Source organism: Euphorbia lathyris, chromosome 7 (genome assembly GCF_963576675.1).
Source record: "Euphorbia lathyris chromosome 7, ddEupLath1.1, whole genome shotgun sequence".
Taxonomy (NCBI): Eukaryota; Viridiplantae; Streptophyta; class Magnoliopsida; order Malpighiales; family Euphorbiaceae; genus Euphorbia; species Euphorbia lathyris.
The window spans coordinates 76,296,915-76,314,854 of NC_088916.1; the positions used below are offsets into that span (position 1 = coordinate 76,296,915).

The window sequence follows — 17,940 nt, forward strand, 5'->3', positions numbered from 1 at the left end:
TATTTAAGATGTTTGTATATCACTTTTTATTTTATTTTTAAGCATAAGTATATGTATATATATATTCTCTTTTTCATTCATTTGAGTTATATTAGATTTTATTTTAAATGTTATTTACTCGGGCATTTTGGGAGATAATTAGTAGATATTAGTGAATAAATATATAGTATTTTTGACATTTAAAATTATATTAGTTATGTATACATATAGTTTTGGGGATATTTGGACTATGTTAGTTATTGTTAAATAAAGCTATTTTGAGTAATAAATGTTATTTGCTTATTTATGAATTTTATTTACCATTTCACATGTTTAAAAGTACAAATGTATTATATTTAGTATTTTCATATATGTATTATATAGTCTCTTTTCATTAACTTTTATTTTCATGTTCCCTTTTTTATTTAAATGTATATATATATGCTTATATTATTTTCTTTATTCTTTTGGACCATTTATGAGTCCATGTTTCAAATGAGCTTTATGTGGGAGTGAATTTTGGCTCAAATATGTTTATTATTGTAAATATGACTAGTAGAGAATCCATTAAGGAAAAGGGGAAAATAAATCACAAAAGAGTTTTCAATTTAATTATTTAAACTAATGAATTTTTTAGAGGTTCCCAATGTAAGTAAATAGAGTTTTCTTGACATTTCAAGTCGTTTCTCAAACGTCATGTTTTAAAACCTTAGTCCGTTCCAACGACGGATTAAGCGAACATTGTAATCAAAATCGTTTTCATTGTAAATAATGAAGTTTTGAATCGTTTTCTTAAAGGATTTGTATAAAAATAAAATTGACTTGTATGTTTAACCACGTTTTCTTATTAAAGGTTTTTATCTCAATGTTTTCAAACACTCGAGTCGTTCCAACGGCGATTTGGGTGAACTTCATCAAACGGGGTTTTAAAACGCACCTAAATCGTTCCAACGGCGATTAAGGTGCGAACCATGTAAATAAATTCGTTTTGGGAAAATAAGTTAGCGTAGAATTAACTCGCAACACGACATGTAAATCATGTTGTAACTAAATCACTTTTTTCTTCCCCCCTCTCTGTGTATGTATATTAAATTGATGTAAATGGGTGATTCTTTACTAATGTGGCTTTTCAATAATATATGCTCAAAACGGTTTCCAAAATGAGAAAGAAAAGGTTTCAAATGAATTTTAAACTTAAAGAAGTGTACGATTAGTCCGTTATCGCCTAACATGCTGAGTAGGAGGCCGGTGGTTCATAACCGGGCGATGTCGGGGTGCCTAGTAGCCTTTCTCCGGAAAGGAGCTAGCCTTCTCGGCTCGTACCTAAGTTTCCCGAACCCACACCGATCTCCCGCAAGGGATCGGTGTTCATTTTCCCATTCGTGGGTGGCGACTCTTCCATATCTCCGAGCTCCGGTCCTGCCGAGCAGCTTGATTCCACGATTAGTTGCTTTCGGCGACAATCACCGCTTACGTCGCCATGAGGTTGTCCACCCCCTGGTCCGCTCGGGAGATTAGGCCGCGGCACCTCGTCTAACAGCAATGCTTACTGAACGACAAAGAGGATTTAGCAAAATTTATTTTTTGTCCAGAAGCCCGTTAATTACATGTATATTGGAGTGATAGATTGAAATAAATAAAAAAATAGAAAATTTAAAATAACAAATAGAGAATAAATTAATAATAATATATCTAATTAATTAATTAGTATAATCATTTTTTTAATAGGTATAATCAGAATTTTAATAGTTAGATGGATTTTATAAAAAAAAGTTTCAGATGGTAATCTATATATCTATATATAATATAAAACAGTAACGATGGAGCTGAGGTGTCAACTCCTCAATTTTTGTTGATTAAAAATAATATTAATGAATTATTTTTTTTCTTCAATTTTTTTTATTTAGTGTGATAAAAAATATCCAATCCAATTTAAATGTAATTATCTATAGATATTTAATGTGATAACTCTAACCCAATTTCAATGTAAATCTATTGATTTAATGGTAATTATCCATAAAGTTAAAAACGTGAATCAATTTTTTGATTTAATATGTTTTTTTGAAATAGATTTAATATGATTTAATTAATGGGTTTATCATGTTAAAATTTGAATTGGATTTATGGATTAAAAATATGATTTAAGGTGATAAATATTCTATATATATATAGGTGTGACAAGACTTATTGTGTGACAAGGACCAATTTTGTAATTAACCAAAAAGAGGTGAAAAATTTTTAAATAAAAGGAAAGAGAAAATTGTTTTATTTTTTTTCTTTAAAATGCATTTTCCAAACTTTTCCAACCTCGTTTTTTAAAAAAATTTATACCGTTGGACACGTCTTAATTAAACGGTCATTTTAAGATCCATGAAGCTCAAGTTCCGGTGAACGGAATCCGGGTGAGCGTTTTCCGGCGAACAAAAAATGTCCAGAAAATTTTTAAAAAATTCCAGAAATTGTAAAACATTATTCTAAGAAACTTTAATTCTTGAGTAGAAGCGAGATTTGTTACGGTTTAGTTCCAATAAAACTTTTTCCTTAATTTTATCCATTTTACATGTTTCAACAATTTGTTGGGTAAAAAATGTAAGGAATCTCGCTTTGAGCCAACAATTAAAGTTTCTTAAAATAATGTTTACATGTTTTAGAATTTTTTGATAATTTTCTGGACACATTTTTTGTCCTACTTACGTTGTTCCAAATCAGTGTACCATTTGTTCCAACATAATACTTGTATTGTTCCAACAGAAAATTGTTTTATTTCTTTTCTTTAAAATACATTTTTTTGACATTTCTAACCTAGTTTTTCAAAAAAATTTATACTATTAGACTCGTCTAAATTAGACAGTCATTTTAAGATCCCTGAAGTTCAAGTAAAAAAAATTCCGGTTTACGGAATCCGGGTGGCCGTTTTCTGGCGAGACAAAAAGTGCCCAGAAAATTCTCAAAACATTCCAAAAAATGTAAAACATTATTCTAAGAAACTTTAATTCTTAGGTCAAAGCGGGATTTCTTACGGTTTAGTCCCAATAAAACTTGTTCCTTAATTTTATCCATTTTACACGATTCAACAATTTATTGGGTCAAAACTGTAAGGAATTTCGCTTTGAGCCAAGAATTAAAGTTTCTTAAAATGATGTTTTACATGTTTTCAAATTTTTTGATAATTTTCTGGGCATTTTTTGTCCTACTTACATTGTTCCAAATCAGTGTACCATTTGTTCCAAATCAGTGTACCATTTGTTCTAACATAATACTTGTATTGTTCCAACAGAAAATTTTTTATTTCTTTTCTTTAAAATACATTTTTCCGATATTTCTAACATTGTTTTTTGAAAAATTTGATACTATCAGACTCGTCTAAATTAGACGGTCATTTTAAGATCCCTGAAGATCAAGTAAAAAAAATTCCGGTGAACGGAATCCGGGTGGGCGTTTTCTGGCAAGAAATAAAGTGCCCAGAAAATTCTTAAAAAATTCCAGAAAACGTAAAACATTATTTTAAGAAACTTTAATTCTTGGGTTGAAGTGAGATTTCTTACGGTATAGTCCCAATAAATTGTTGAAGCATGTAAAATGGATAAAATTAAGGAAAAAGTTTTATTGGGACTAAATCATAAGAAATATCACTTCGACCGAAGAATTAAAGTTTCTTAGAATAATAATTTACATTTTCTGAAATTTTTTGAGAATTTTCTGGACACCTTTTTTCTCGTCAGAAAACGCCCACCCGGATTCCGTTCACCGGAACTTGAGCTTCATGGATCTTAAAATGACCGTTTAATTAAGACGAGTCCAACGGTAAATTTTTTTTTAAAAAACGAGGTTGGAAAAGTTGGAAAAATGCATTTTAAAGAAAAAAATAAAACAATTTTCTCTATCCTCTCTTTTATTTTATTTACCAATTTGCCACCTTCTCTTTTTAATTATTATCAAAACTACACAATATGCTTCTTGTCACAACTTAAACATTTGTCACGCTGGATCTCACCCCTATATATATATATATATATAGTCATTCTAGGGTATTTCACACAAATTAAGAAATATATTGCTTAACTAAAAAAAATTCTCTCTCATGTCACTATTGGGCAATAAGTATTGGAACATTAAAAAACACATGTACCAATACAAAAAATAATTCTCTCTCATGTCACTATTGAGCAATAAGCATTGGAATCCTAAAATGACTTATATTTAGGGAAAAAACTAATTTGCTAAAATGACCTATATAATGGAATGGAGGGAGTAATTTTTATTTATCTTTATTTTCCTTTTTTTGCTACCATTAATAAAAAATATTTTCAATTTAAAATTATAGTTACCAACAATAACTAATCTCGAAAAAAATATAACTAATCAATTTGATTACATCTCGAATATTTGGTCACATCTCTTTTTTTTTACTGATAACTAATCAACCTAGCCTATTATATAGGCTGTAACATCAATTAAATACATGACAATAAATATTTATTTCATATATTGGAGAATCCCATATAAAGTAAATTGTTAATAATTTGCATGATTGTTGTCATCTATATTCTATATTATATATAATATAAAATAGTAACGATGGAGCTGAGGTGTCAACTCCTCGATTTTTATTGATTAAAAATAATATTAATGAATTATCTTTTTTTCTTCAATTTTTTTATTTAGTGTGATAAAAATATCCAATCCAATTTAAATGTAAATCTATAATGGTAATTATCTATAGATATTTAATGTGATAACTCTAATCCAATTTTAATGTAAATCTATTGATTTAATGGTAATTATCCATAAAGTTAAAAACGTGAATCAATTTTTTGATTTAATATGTTTTTTTGAAATAGATTTAATATGATTTAATTAATGGGTTTATCATATTAAAATTTGAATTGGATTTATGGATTAAAAATATGATTTAAGGTGATAAATATTATATATATATAACATAGTAACATTGTTGATTAAAAATAATAATTTTTATTTATCTTTATTTTCCTTTTTTTGCTACCATTAATAAAAAATATTTTCAATTTAAAATTATAGTTACCAACAATAACTAATCTCGAAAAAAAAATAACTAATCAATTTGATTACATCTCGAATATTTGGTTACATCTCCTTTTTTTTTTACTGATAACTAATCAACCTAGCCTATTATATAGGCTGTAACATCAATTAAATACATGACAACAAATATTTATTTCATATATTGGAGAATCCCATATAAAGTAAATTGTTAATAATTTGCATGATTGTTGTCATATATAAACTATATTGACAAACGTCCAGCATAATATAATAAATATCATGTGCTTTAAAAAACATTTTACTACCTTGCAAATAGTATGTGTAATGGTGCATGATTTTATTATTCTGTTTAAAAAATGTAGATAACAAAAGAAATAAATAAATATTTCACTTGCTAATTTCTAGCAGCAGTTAAAGCAAAAAGATTCAGGACAGAATCGTGATAATATTTGATTTTTACTAGATAAGCATGTTCAGTTTGGACTTCCTTCTTTCTCTCTTTCTCTTCACGACTCCTTCTCCAACTGAGACTCTGACTCCTCCTCTTTTAATTCGTTTCTTTTGTAATTTTCACAAAACAATTGAAAGTTTTGGTTTACTATCTCTTTCAGGTAAACTCTAGGTTTTCTCTATGAACTATTCTATTCATTCTAAAAACATATGTGATTTTGTAACCATGATGGCTTTAATCACAATTAAATTAAGTTCTTTCCTAACCGTGCGTTTCTCTTATAAACTATTCGGTTCATATATTTTTAATAATGGTGTTCAGGAATTTATATGTCAACTAAAAACATTTTAGGGTTTGATCGAATCAACTTGAATGAGTTTAAGGTTTCTGGTAATTCAGTGTGAGAGTGTTATTTTTTAGTTGTTAATTTGGTTAGTTTTGTTCTCTTTCAGGTAAATTCTAGGGTTTCTCTCAGCTTCCCTCATTCTAGGTAAACTATTAGGTTTTAACATTTTCTGGTGCACTGTATGTATAACAATGTTGCTCTAAATATTATAAAAAAAAAATATCCATAGTGTTTTTATTATTTGCTTTGCTCTAAATGTTGCTGAATTTTTTTATCTGTTTCTATTTATTTGTTTTTCTATCATTTTTGTGTTTCATGTTTAGTTTATGAGTGAGCCTAATATATATACACACACGTTTGCTAGAGGCATACATTTACAATGTTAACTTTCTTACCTTTTCGAATCAATTTAATTACAAAATGATGTTAAACATTACATATTGTTTGTCATTGTAAATGAATGCATGCTCAATTGGGTTATGAGATTATATTAGTAGCAAAGAAGATATCTCAAGTTCTGTTCTTTGTTATTGCAACTCTCCTGCATTAATTCATCTTCCTACGAGAATATGTTGGTTCACTTTGGTAGTATAATTGGAGCCTTTTTTTTCTATTTCTGCATATTTAACCAAATTGGATATTGTTCTTAAAAAATATATATAGTGCTTGATGATTGTTGGAGTTCCAAAAACAATAAAATAGAAAGAAGTTTTAGGTGAAAGATGCATTTGGATTATGGACAGTGGGTGGTGTGATTGATTGGATTCTGAATGTGGACTTGATTTATATTAAAATTGTGAACTATAAATTATGTAGTGGTTCTATATTTTGTGTCTGCTTTTGTTTGAAGGATATTTCATGGATATATCCGTTCAATATATCTGAAGATCAAATTTTCACTTTTAGTCCTCATCTACTTTAATGGAATCTAATGGAACTTCTATGTCATTTTCAGTCCTCATCTACGTGAGCAATTACTTTGTTCTTTTCTTTTTTGTGTGACAGATGCTTCTGACGATACTCGGTCATTGAATGATAAGATGATGAGACAAATGGCTCATCATCTTATCATCTTGATATACAATGTTGTACTTAATCCAGGTCAAGGTGGGAAGCTGGTTCGAGCTGCTGTCACTATATTCTATGCGTATTGGAACACAAAGAACCAAATTGCCTATCTGATGTTGAAAAATTGATTGATTCTAAAGGTCTGGCCACAATTGGCAGACTTTTATACTGAATTTTTTAGTATCAAACTAAAGGATGTAGTTAATTACACAAGGTTATACTACCATTGTCTATATTTTTACACAAGGTTATACTACCAAGGTTAATTACAGATCACCTACTTTGAATTGCAATCCTATCCTATATAGAGACTATTGTTTGATAAGAAATTAAGCTGTTATCAAAATAAATAGTTGTATATAATATTATATTAAATTAGAAAATAAGGTTTGTCAAATTAAGGTTTTCCAAGCTAATTAATTATCTCATGATATTATTTGGTATTTTCTATATTAAATTAGAATTTTAATAAATTAATTTCTTACTATATAGTATATTAAGTTAAAAAAGATTAGATTATATTACATTGTGGATTTCAGAAAAAAAAACTCAATACATTATTATATTTATTCGTATTAATTTGATTATATTATATTTAAAAATATTATATATACCGTGCATTGCACGGGTATAGAACTAGTAAAGTAATATAATACTAGGTGGAAGAGCGGAAAAAATTGTTGAAAGGAAAAAAAAAATTAATAAATTATTTTTTAATAGTAATATATTAGATAGGCGGGTTGGACCGGGCTTGGGAAATACTTTTCATAGTCAAGCCCAGCCCGCCCCGAGCCCGATATAAATATAGTGTGGGCTGGGCTGGGCTTGGACAAAGTAATTACATAATAAAGCCGATAAGGCCCGGCCCGGCCCAACCCACGAACATGTCTACTTTGTTGTTAGTATTTTAACAAGATTTTTTTTAACCGTGTTAAATAATACAATGAGCATTTTAAACATAAGTAATGTTTGTAAGGTTCGATATGATAGTTAAATAACAGTCAAATAACTATAGTTAAATTTTCCTCTCCCTTCTTCGCAGTCCTCTCTCCAGTGCCTGACGGGTGTCGAATCCACCAAAGATAATTGTAACTTCACAATCCTCAGTAACATGCTTGCACAAGGATAAGTAAAGGTCGAACCCAAAGGATTAGTACTGATTTAACTAAATTAATAACCAAAAAGACAAGTAAAATAAAATGGGGGGTTTTGAGTAGATTGATGAACTAAGTTAACAGAAATAACGAAATCAAAATTGAAGTTGAATATAATAAATAAAGAAGATTTCAGCTAAGGGGTTCTTAGGCAAGGAATTCAATTAGTCTTGATCATTGACAGATAAAATAGACTCTTATACACATACCGGATCAGTTTGGAGTATTCTTCCTTAATATTAAACTAGTCAAGCACGGCAAATAACTAGTTCCTAATCAATAAATAATCCAGCCTCAGCGGTCAAGATTCAATCTATTGACAGCCTTATGAATTAGAAGAACCCGACCTTAGCCAACCGACACTCAGCGTAGACGATTAAGAAACTAAGTTATTTGTTCATTCGACTCAAATAAATCCAATTACTTTTGTATTAATGTCACATGAAAGACAATCTCAGGTTGTCAAATCTGAATCTATTCTTTCAAATACAAAACTAACTTAATTTATATTATCGATTGCTACTATGATTGGTTCGTTTAGGTAAAACTCTAACTTTACCAATTCAGCCGTATGATAATCCAATTCAAAGAATGACCTGCAGTTATCATTCAAAGTATGAATAATCAATTGAGAATAAATCCCTAAAATGCAATGAACAAATAAGCGGTAAGATAAGAATTAAAGCACAATAGCCTCACAATAATGAAGAAAACCTCCTTTGAATTAACCCTTAACTGAAAATAGAAGTTTAGCTATGAATAGCTATGAAGAACAACCTTTCTCTCTTGTGAAAGAGAGAACAAAATAAAAATAAAAGCTAAACCTAAAAACTAAAAACGGAATTTAAAACTGAACTCAAAACCGAATTCTCCCATTAGAGATAGATCCTCTCCTATTTATAGGAGTTCTCCAACCCTAATTAGGAGATAAATACTAGCTAATTATAAAAAATAAATATTGTAACTTCCTAATACTACTTGGCTTCTTCCTTCCTGATTTGTAGGCTTAAAAATCTTTAATAGACATCTGAAAACGTGATGGAATTGAACAGATTCGCACTTGATATATCTGGAAAGATTTCTGCCCGTCTGCTTCTTAGTCTTGCGCAAGACTAACTCCCAGCTTCGTCTTCAGGTCTTTAAAACAGTTCCAGATTTTATCTTTAACCAAATTAGCTCCAAATAGCCTCAATTAAGCTCATTTCTTCATAATAAGTCCCTGTAGAGGCATAATACACAAAACAAGCAATAAAAGTCGTGATAACAATCAAACCAGCTAACAAATAAGCATAATAAGTGGGTATTTTATCGCTGAAATAGACACTTATCAGTGCCCATGACTTTAACTCTTGGGTTACAAACTTTTCGATGAATTCTTCTAAGGAGGACACGACATTTATGATGAATGGCAATTATTTGAAGGATTTGGACTAATCGCAATCAACTGGTTTGGCACAACTCGCCCAGGCCTTTAGTCATGTCCCTCCACTTGGCTGGTTTAAAGGAGTGGCAGGCTACTCAGTTACATCCTTTCTTGCCTCGCTCTTTCGAACCCGCCAGGAGTATGGCTGCATCGTGGTCCCCTCCGCCTGTTGGGTGGCTTAAGTGTAACTTTGATGCCTCATGCGTTGATTCGATAGGCTCTAGGGGAGTTGGGCATGTGATTCAAGACTCTAATGGTCGGTTCGTGGCAGCTTCTGCTTCGTCCCTTATTGGCGGCTGGGATGCCCTCACAGGTGAATCACTTAGCTTTAGGGATGCTCTTGTTTGGTATAAGGACCTTCTTCTAGACTGCATCGTTTTCGAATCGGACAACCAACTCCTTGTGAAGGCCATCTTGGAGAACTCGCCTTTTTTTTTATCTTATGTTCCATTCTTGATGAATATAAGGTTCTAATGAAATATTTTAAGTTCATTTCTGTTGCGTTCGCGTGTAGATCAGCGAACCACGCTTCCCACCTGTTAGCTCGGACAACTGGCTCTCAGTCTGGTCGATTGGAGTGGAGAGATGTTCCACCTCTGTTCCTTTTCGATGTAATTGATTCTGAATCTATCCAAGTTTGGTTGTTCTGTAAAAAAAGGATCAATTTTACCTCCATCTAACAAAAATTTGAATAGACTAGTTTGACAGTTATTTGACAATCATGTCGGTCATTTCAAACAAGTTTATCTTGAAGCAGTTTCATACATTTTTTTGAGTTATTTATAGCTATATTGATAACACATTAAACATTTTACACTTTGACAAAAACAATTTGATCTACTTATATGCAACTATCTTGGTTGTTAGCATTTTAGTCGGGTTTTTTTTTGTAACTACGTTAAGTAACACACTAAATATCTTAAACATAAATGTCCAATGTGCAGTTAAATAACAACTAAACTAGCATTTTTAAATTTTCGGTAACATATGCGTAAAATTGATCTTACTTAAAAATATATGGTTAATTTTGTTCTATTTTGTATGTTAAAGCCAAATTTACACTTTCATGAAAATGCGAGGATCAAATTTGGCTCTTACCCTATATTGTTCTTTTTGAAATAATAATAATTATTGAGATGATTGAATGTATTACCGATATCGTAAATCGTATGTCAAAATTGTTTAGAAGGACAAACGATAACTCTATAAGAGCAATTTCTTTAGGAGAGAGAAAGGAAGGGAGGGAGGCAAAATTTGTCTCACCGCAATGTCAGGTTCTGTTAAAATTTGGGTTATAATAATGGATTCGGTTCATCCACGTTATGCGTGGATAATATTCAACTATGAATACTTCCTATATATCCCACAATGCTTTGAAAAAGTTATATTGACAACCTAAAGTTACTTTTTTTTTTATTATTTTTCAAAATACGGTCTAAACTTACTTAAAAGTGACAAATCGACATTTTTAAGGATATCATTTGAACTTCTTTAAATCATACATATTTCAAATTTTCTAAAATCTCTTCTAATTCCATCACGTAAATTTTAAAGATTAATATATCACTTTAAATAATTTTAAAGAAAGAAATTAAATATTTTAAAAGTATAATGAGGTAATTAGGGGGTGTGTATTGGTTCAAAACCGAACCTAACCGAAAAAACTGAATACCGAAATCACTAAAATAATTAACACCGATACCGACACCGAATAACATATAAAACCGAAATAATACCGAGCCGAAATATTCGGTTTGGTTCGGTTTTAAACCAAAAAACCGGATTTAGTTAAAAAAAAAAAAATCACTATATATCCTCGTTAAATTTATCTCAACAAAAAAATCGAAATACTTTCAAAATATATTTATATTGGCTTATGATCCCAACAACAATAAAAAAAATGTGAACTTGTACATAATAATAATAATTTATGATACGTGTAATTCGGTACGGTACGGTTCGGTTTTTTATATTTTTTTATCAAATCGAATATAAAAATACATCTAAAATTAAAACTGATACCGAAGTGTAAAAAAAAAAAAAAACCAACAGACAAATCGAATTCGATCAGTTTGGTATTCGGTTTAAACTGGATGCATGGACGGTTTTGGACAAGTAGAAGGTATAAGTCAATTCTTTTTTCTGTTTCACTTTTTACCTATTTTAGGAGGAAATTTGACTTGGATTCTTTTTTACTTTCATGGGCTTCATACTTTCTGTACGTGCAGCGGTATGCGCGTGGGTAGCGCAACCTGGCCTCCGTGTAATGACTTAGGTGGACAGAATAACTCAAACACGATTGGACAAAGAGTCAAAACTTCGTCATCAACCGCCAGTTTATGTTCAAACCCCACGCGCCGCCTAAACTGCTCGCTTAACATTCCCCAATCAGCTTATCTTTTACCGCTACTAGACTTCCCACGGACTTAAAGAAGAAAAAAGGGGAAGAAAAAACCCTCCAAACAGAGCGAAGAAGAAGAAGAAGAAACAGCTCAAGATCTATTCTCACAATATTCTTTGTCTGGTTTCGTCTTCTTCCATGGCGAGGAAGTTTGACTCACGCCCTCGAGTGGCGGCGTTGTCGCTAATTCTTCTGATTTGTTCAATTTTTAGTGATCTTAATCTAATACCTGTAGCTGAAGCTATATGGTTAACGATTCCAAGTACTGGTACCAAGTGTGTTTCAGAGGAGATCCACAATAACGTTGTCGTTTTGGCTGATTATTTTGTTATTAATGAAGAAAAGCCTGAACACACCCCGAATGTCTCTTGTAAGGTATGTTCGTATTTCGATTTTGATTGTTTGAACTTAAATTTCGTCGATTTTGCTTTTCAGTAGTTGCTTTTATGCTTAGAAGTTAGAATCGATGTTGTTTTATCCTCTATGACTGTTAGAATTAAGGAAATGGGGATATAGGGTTCTTGGTCGAACTATTGATTTGGTATGAGGAAGTTGAGCTTTTATTGAGAAGCTATTTAATGTAAAAATTTCATGTTTGTAGATGATTCAACCTGTGGACTTAATTTGTCAAAACTGAAAAGGGTAATCGTTCCATTGAACCCAAGCTTGGATATGAGGATTGAAACAATAGATTAGTTCTGATTTATGAGCTTGAGGAAACAAAATTGAGAAATATATAAAGATAATAATTTATGAGGTTTGGTTAATTGTGATATAATTCATCAGTAATTAGCAAGTTGTCCAGCACAAATCAAATCACCATGTTCAAACAGTGGCAGCGCCAACAATCCAAGGCTGGGGTGCAAAAATAAGCTCAACCTGTCGCCTGGCCCAGGACACGGGCTGGGGTTATGGCTTTTTTGCCTACACATGTGTAAAAGATGCCGTGGAAAATCTTCGTCTGCTGGCAACAGATGAAGTTGCAGGGTCTCTCAGGGGTGTTCCTGGTGGCTGGGGGTCATTGCACCGGTGCTCCCTCCGCCTCCGCCTCTGCATTCAAATGCCAATCCCCAAAATCTGGATCTAATTACACTCAAAGTTTACGTATCCTAAAAAAGTGAGGTCCAACATTATTAACTAATGTTTAGTTATATAGACAATATATTATATATTAGACAGAAGAGAATCCCTTTTTATAGGATTTAAAAAAACAGGTATCTTATAGTCATAGAAGCAGTAACTGGCTAAAGAGGAAGCTTTCAGTTTCTTAATAGAATTTTATATATAACTCAACGTTTTTTTTTTATATGTCTGATAAGCTTGTATTTCTAGTAGTTATAGAAGTAGTAATTGTCTAAAGAGGAAGCTTTCCACCTCTCTCAGGGGGGTGTTCCTGGTGGCTTGGGGTCATCGCACCCTGTGCTCCCTCCGCCTCTGCATTCAAATACCAATCCCCAAAATCTGGAGTTAATTACACTCAAAGTTTACATATCCTAAAAAAGTGAGGTCTAAAATTATTAACTAACGTTTAGTTGTATAGACAATATATTATATATTAGACAGAAGAGGATCCTTTCTATAGGATTAAAAAAACAGATATGTGATAGTCATAGCAGTAATTGGCTAAAGAGGAAGCTTTGAGTTTCTTAATAGAATTTAATATATAACAACATTTTTTTATTTTTTTTTATTTTTGATAAGCTTGTCTTTCTAGTAGTTATAGAAGTAGTAATTGGCTAAAGAGGAAGCTTTCAGGTAGTTTGATTTTATTAGTCTTTTGAAGATTAAAAATGTATCAAGTAAATTCTAACTTACATTTCTTACTACTACCTTGTGATGTTATTAATTCTATCTCACCAGAGTTCTCTAGGCATCATAAGCAATTCCTAATGATGCTGTGCACTATAATATAAATCATGATATGATACCTTATACTATAGTATCCATCACTGTTGAAATTTCTTTAACCATTTTGCTGTTTATTTTTGAACATTTGCAGATTTAGTGAAATAATACTAGCTATTAGCCTTGTAGTTGAAGACATTATGCTGGTGTGTTAATGCTTTTTAAGCGTTTAGCAGTATATCATGTGAACAATTGAAAAACAATAAATGAACTGGGGTCCTTTTTCTGTGGAGGTAGTAGATTGTTATTTTTCTGAGAATAGAGCTTCAACCTTTTCAACCCCTTCCCCTTACATTGTTTGGTTCTCATGGCTAGTCTTAACATCACATGCCTCTAACCATGCATAGAATGGGTGTGTAATAGTTATCAAAGGCACCTCAGGCTCAAAAGGCGTTAGGCTTCAGGCATGTTGCCTTAGAAGCCAAAAGGCAGTTTCTGTTCACGAGGCTAGCGCCTGAGTGGGCCTTTCTGAGCCTAGCGCCTTGCTGGAGGTGCGTCTAGGCGCAAATTTAGAAGTTACAAAATTGTTTTTTAGGATTCCAATGTTAAAATAGGATGTTTTAATCTCATTCCTTTTCTAGCTATATGATCTACCCTTGAAATTAAGTTAGCATAAGAATAAATAAATTAAAATGCATATTTACTAAAGGCGCATGTCGTACTAAGGGGTGGGGGGGTTATTGTTTAGTTGCAAATTGTTTACTGATGGTTTACAATAACGCATTTCTCTAGTTTCTATGTTGTAAAGGAAGTTTGCTTCAGCAAGACCTGGTTGGAAGTGGCAACACTGTTGGGGTGTTGGGTGGGTTTGGACTTGGAAGTGTTAACTTATGCAGATTTACTGGTTTTTTCTGCTAGGTAACATCGCCGTATGGGAACAATCTTCACCATGTTGAAAATGTAACTACTGGTAGGTTTGCATTTACAACTTCAGAGGCTGGTAACTACTTGGCATGTTTCTGGCTGGATCCCAATAGACAAGAACCCACAACCGCGACTTTGAGCCTGGATTGGAGAATTGGTATTGCTGCTAAGGATTGGGAATCAGTGGCCAGGAAAGAAAAAATCGAGGCAAGTACTTCAAATATGATGCACTCAACTCTCCTTTGTGCTCTAAGCTTGTCTCTTGAATGCGATTTTCATTGCCTCTCCGAATTTTGAAATTGATCTATTGCGTTTTTGAATTTGCTTACTGATTTTATTGGCCTCTGAACTTGCTTAAAATGACCTATTGGCCTTCTGAACGTGCCTAAAGTGACCTATTGTCTCCCGAGCTTGCTTAAAGTGATGCGTAATTCAACTTGTTCAGATGCCCACTTGCTCTGCCACGTACCATTTAAGTGGTTAATCATATTACTTTAAGCAATTTCAAGGGGGTAACTGGTCATTTTCAGAGTAGGAGGGGTCATTAGACTTTTCTAGACAAATTTGGTGCGGTAGGGATATATATTAGGCCAATTTGCTGCTTGTAAAGTTTTAACTGATTTCAGAGAGGATGTGTAACCATGTGTAGGGTGTTGAACTTGACCTAAAGAGACTTGAAGGAGCAGTTGAAGCCATTCACAATAATCTGATCTATCTCAAGGACAGGTCTCTATCTCTCTTCCTCTCTCACTCTTTACTTTTTTTTTTTTTAATCTTTAATAGGAATATCTTGTGCATTTTTGCTTTGCGTTTTGATTATATTTAATTTTTTCCATGTGTTTCTTGAACTCAACCTAACTTTCTCCAAACTTTAGGGCAGTTTCAGTATGCTCAGTTACAATTTTAATTCTTACTAAACTTCAATTAGATTTCACAAAATACTAAATTCGGCTAAAGCTGGCTCATTTTTTGCCGAAGGATGACATGATTATATATGATATAATAGCCACAAAAATGATAATTGTATCATATAGATGGTTGTCACTATAAATCGAGATAGAAATTAGAAATTAACAACTCTAAGAAGTTCAATGTTTTTAATCTCACTATGCACATGCTTGTGTTAAACTGACTCAGGGTCAGTTTGGCCCTTGAAGTAGAAACACTAGGCCGTTTTTACTCTAGAAAGAGTAAGGGTGTCAATTTCTGAAACGCCAACATGATTTACCGAGATAACTGTTTGATAGGACCTGTTTGACACGATTATCAATTTTTTTTTTTACGTTTATATCATATATAAGCATGTGGAATATATAAATCACATAATATGATTATGACACGATAATCCATTTTGACAACTCTAAGAAAGAGATGATGTCGACAATAAGTTGATGAGTTGAGGACTGAGTTGACATTTTTTCTTACTTTATGTTTATGGACTAATCTGGCCCCGTGGCTTCTTCACTTAGAAGACTGTATTAGTATTTAATCTGTCATGAATTTATAAACAAATTGAGTAACAGAATTCAAATGAGTACATTTGTCATGTAAAGTTGCGATATTATAACTCTGCAGATGTTGGTATACTCTGCAGTCTATGTTACACAAAATCTTTGATTTTAATGCGTTTACCGAAACTCTCGAAATTTATACAAAACATTTTTGCTCATGAAAATATAAAATGGAAACAGGTTCCTTAAAATTTGGAAATTCATTTCGTAAAATATAATATATTTCAAAAGTACATCAATGCTAATTACATTTGTTAATTACATGTTCAATAAATCTATAATATTTTCCAAATGGCTGAATACATCAGGCTCCCCTTGAACTTGGTTTATAAAACTGTTAGGTGTCCTTGAACTTTAGATGTCTCATTAGTTCGTCCGAACTTGCTTAAAGTGACTAGTTAATCTCCTGAACTTACTTAAAGTGACCTCTTGCCTCCTAAATTTGCTTAAAAGTGACTAATCAACCCCCTTTACTTCCTTAAAGTGACCGATTTGCCATTGAACTTGCTTAAAGTGACCTATCACCTATTGCCCCCTGAATTTGCTTGAAGTGACCTATAGTCCCATGAACTTCGTTATAGCGACCTAATGCCCCTAAAACTTTACTAATGTGCGCTTCAATTTGTCAAAATCTCTTCTTATGCTGCCACATAGCAATATAGAGTTAATTAGGCTTCAATTTGCCAAAATCTCTTCTTAGGCTTCCACATAGCAATATAGAGTTAATAAGGCTGCATTAAGCAAGTTCAGGGTGCTAATGAGACATACTTAAAGTTCAGGAGGCCATGATGTTTCTTATAACTTTTTACAAATACGGTTTCTTAGTTTCTATTTCCATTTCCGTGTAACATAGTTTGCCGTTAAATTTGCAGGGAAGCGGAGATGAGGGAGGTGAGTGAAAAAACAAATGCGAGAGTAGCATGGTACAGTGTAATGTCACTGGGTCTTTGTATCCTGGTTTCGGCGTTGCAGCTTTGGCATTTGCAGAGTTATTTCCAGAGGAAAAAGCTTATATGAAAATAGATATGTTATTTATACACAAAAACTTCTATTTAACAGACTGTACCATACTTGATTGAATATGATCAAAGAAATAGTTTACAACACATATTTTATTTCCATGGATATACCGTGATTGGTAGAAATGTCAATTTTTGACACGATAAATGCATTTCTAGCCTTCTGTAGTTGTTTAGATTTACTCTCTAAATTTGCTTAAAGTCATTAATAATATAAGTAAGTTCAAGTATTTAATAGGTCAATTTAAGCAAATTCAGAAAATAAATAAGACGTTTTCAAACTATAGGAGACGGTTGATTTTTCTGGAGGGCTAGGGATGTATGACAATTGTGTACACTGACAACACAGCTCGATCCCCAATGCGAATTTGTTATATGTTATTTTTGTGTTGAATGTCATCCCTAATAAAAGTAGTAAAGTTACTTATGATTTGTAAGCACATTACACGAACACAATATGATATATTATCAGTTAGAGGTTTGTCAAATAGATTTTTGGTCAAATTTTGAATGGTTAGGGTTAATTTGCTGATCTAAAAATGATATGTATTTTTAGAAGATATCATCTTAAATTAACTGAGATAGTAAAATTATATATGACCTATAAACATGATATAAATCCGATTAGACTGAAAATTTTCATTTGACACAATTCATTTTATATTGGTTAGAATTGATTTATTTTTTTGATAGAAATTGAGACTAGACAGAACTAGAGCGGGATGAACGGTTAGAATTGATTTATTTGACATTACGATAAGAACACAATTCACCTACACGAATGATCACCTATG

At 32.0% G+C, this 17,940-nt stretch overlaps 1 protein-coding gene across 1 annotated transcript; it reads left to right on the plus strand.

Moving 5' to 3' along the window:
* Window positions 1–11,855: 11,855 nt before the first annotated feature.
* Window positions 11,856–17,233, plus strand: LOC136235781 (transmembrane emp24 domain-containing protein p24delta5-like). Its single transcript, XM_066025806.1, has 4 exons — window positions 11,856–12,222; window positions 14,611–14,823; window positions 15,266–15,342; window positions 17,000–17,233. The coding sequence occupies exons 1-4, from the start codon at window positions 11,986–11,988 to the stop codon at window positions 17,142–17,144; spliced, it is 672 nt and encodes a 223-aa protein (XP_065881878.1). The 5' UTR covers window positions 11,856–11,985; the 3' UTR covers window positions 17,145–17,233.
* The last annotated feature ends 707 nt before the right edge of the window (window positions 17,234–17,940 follow it).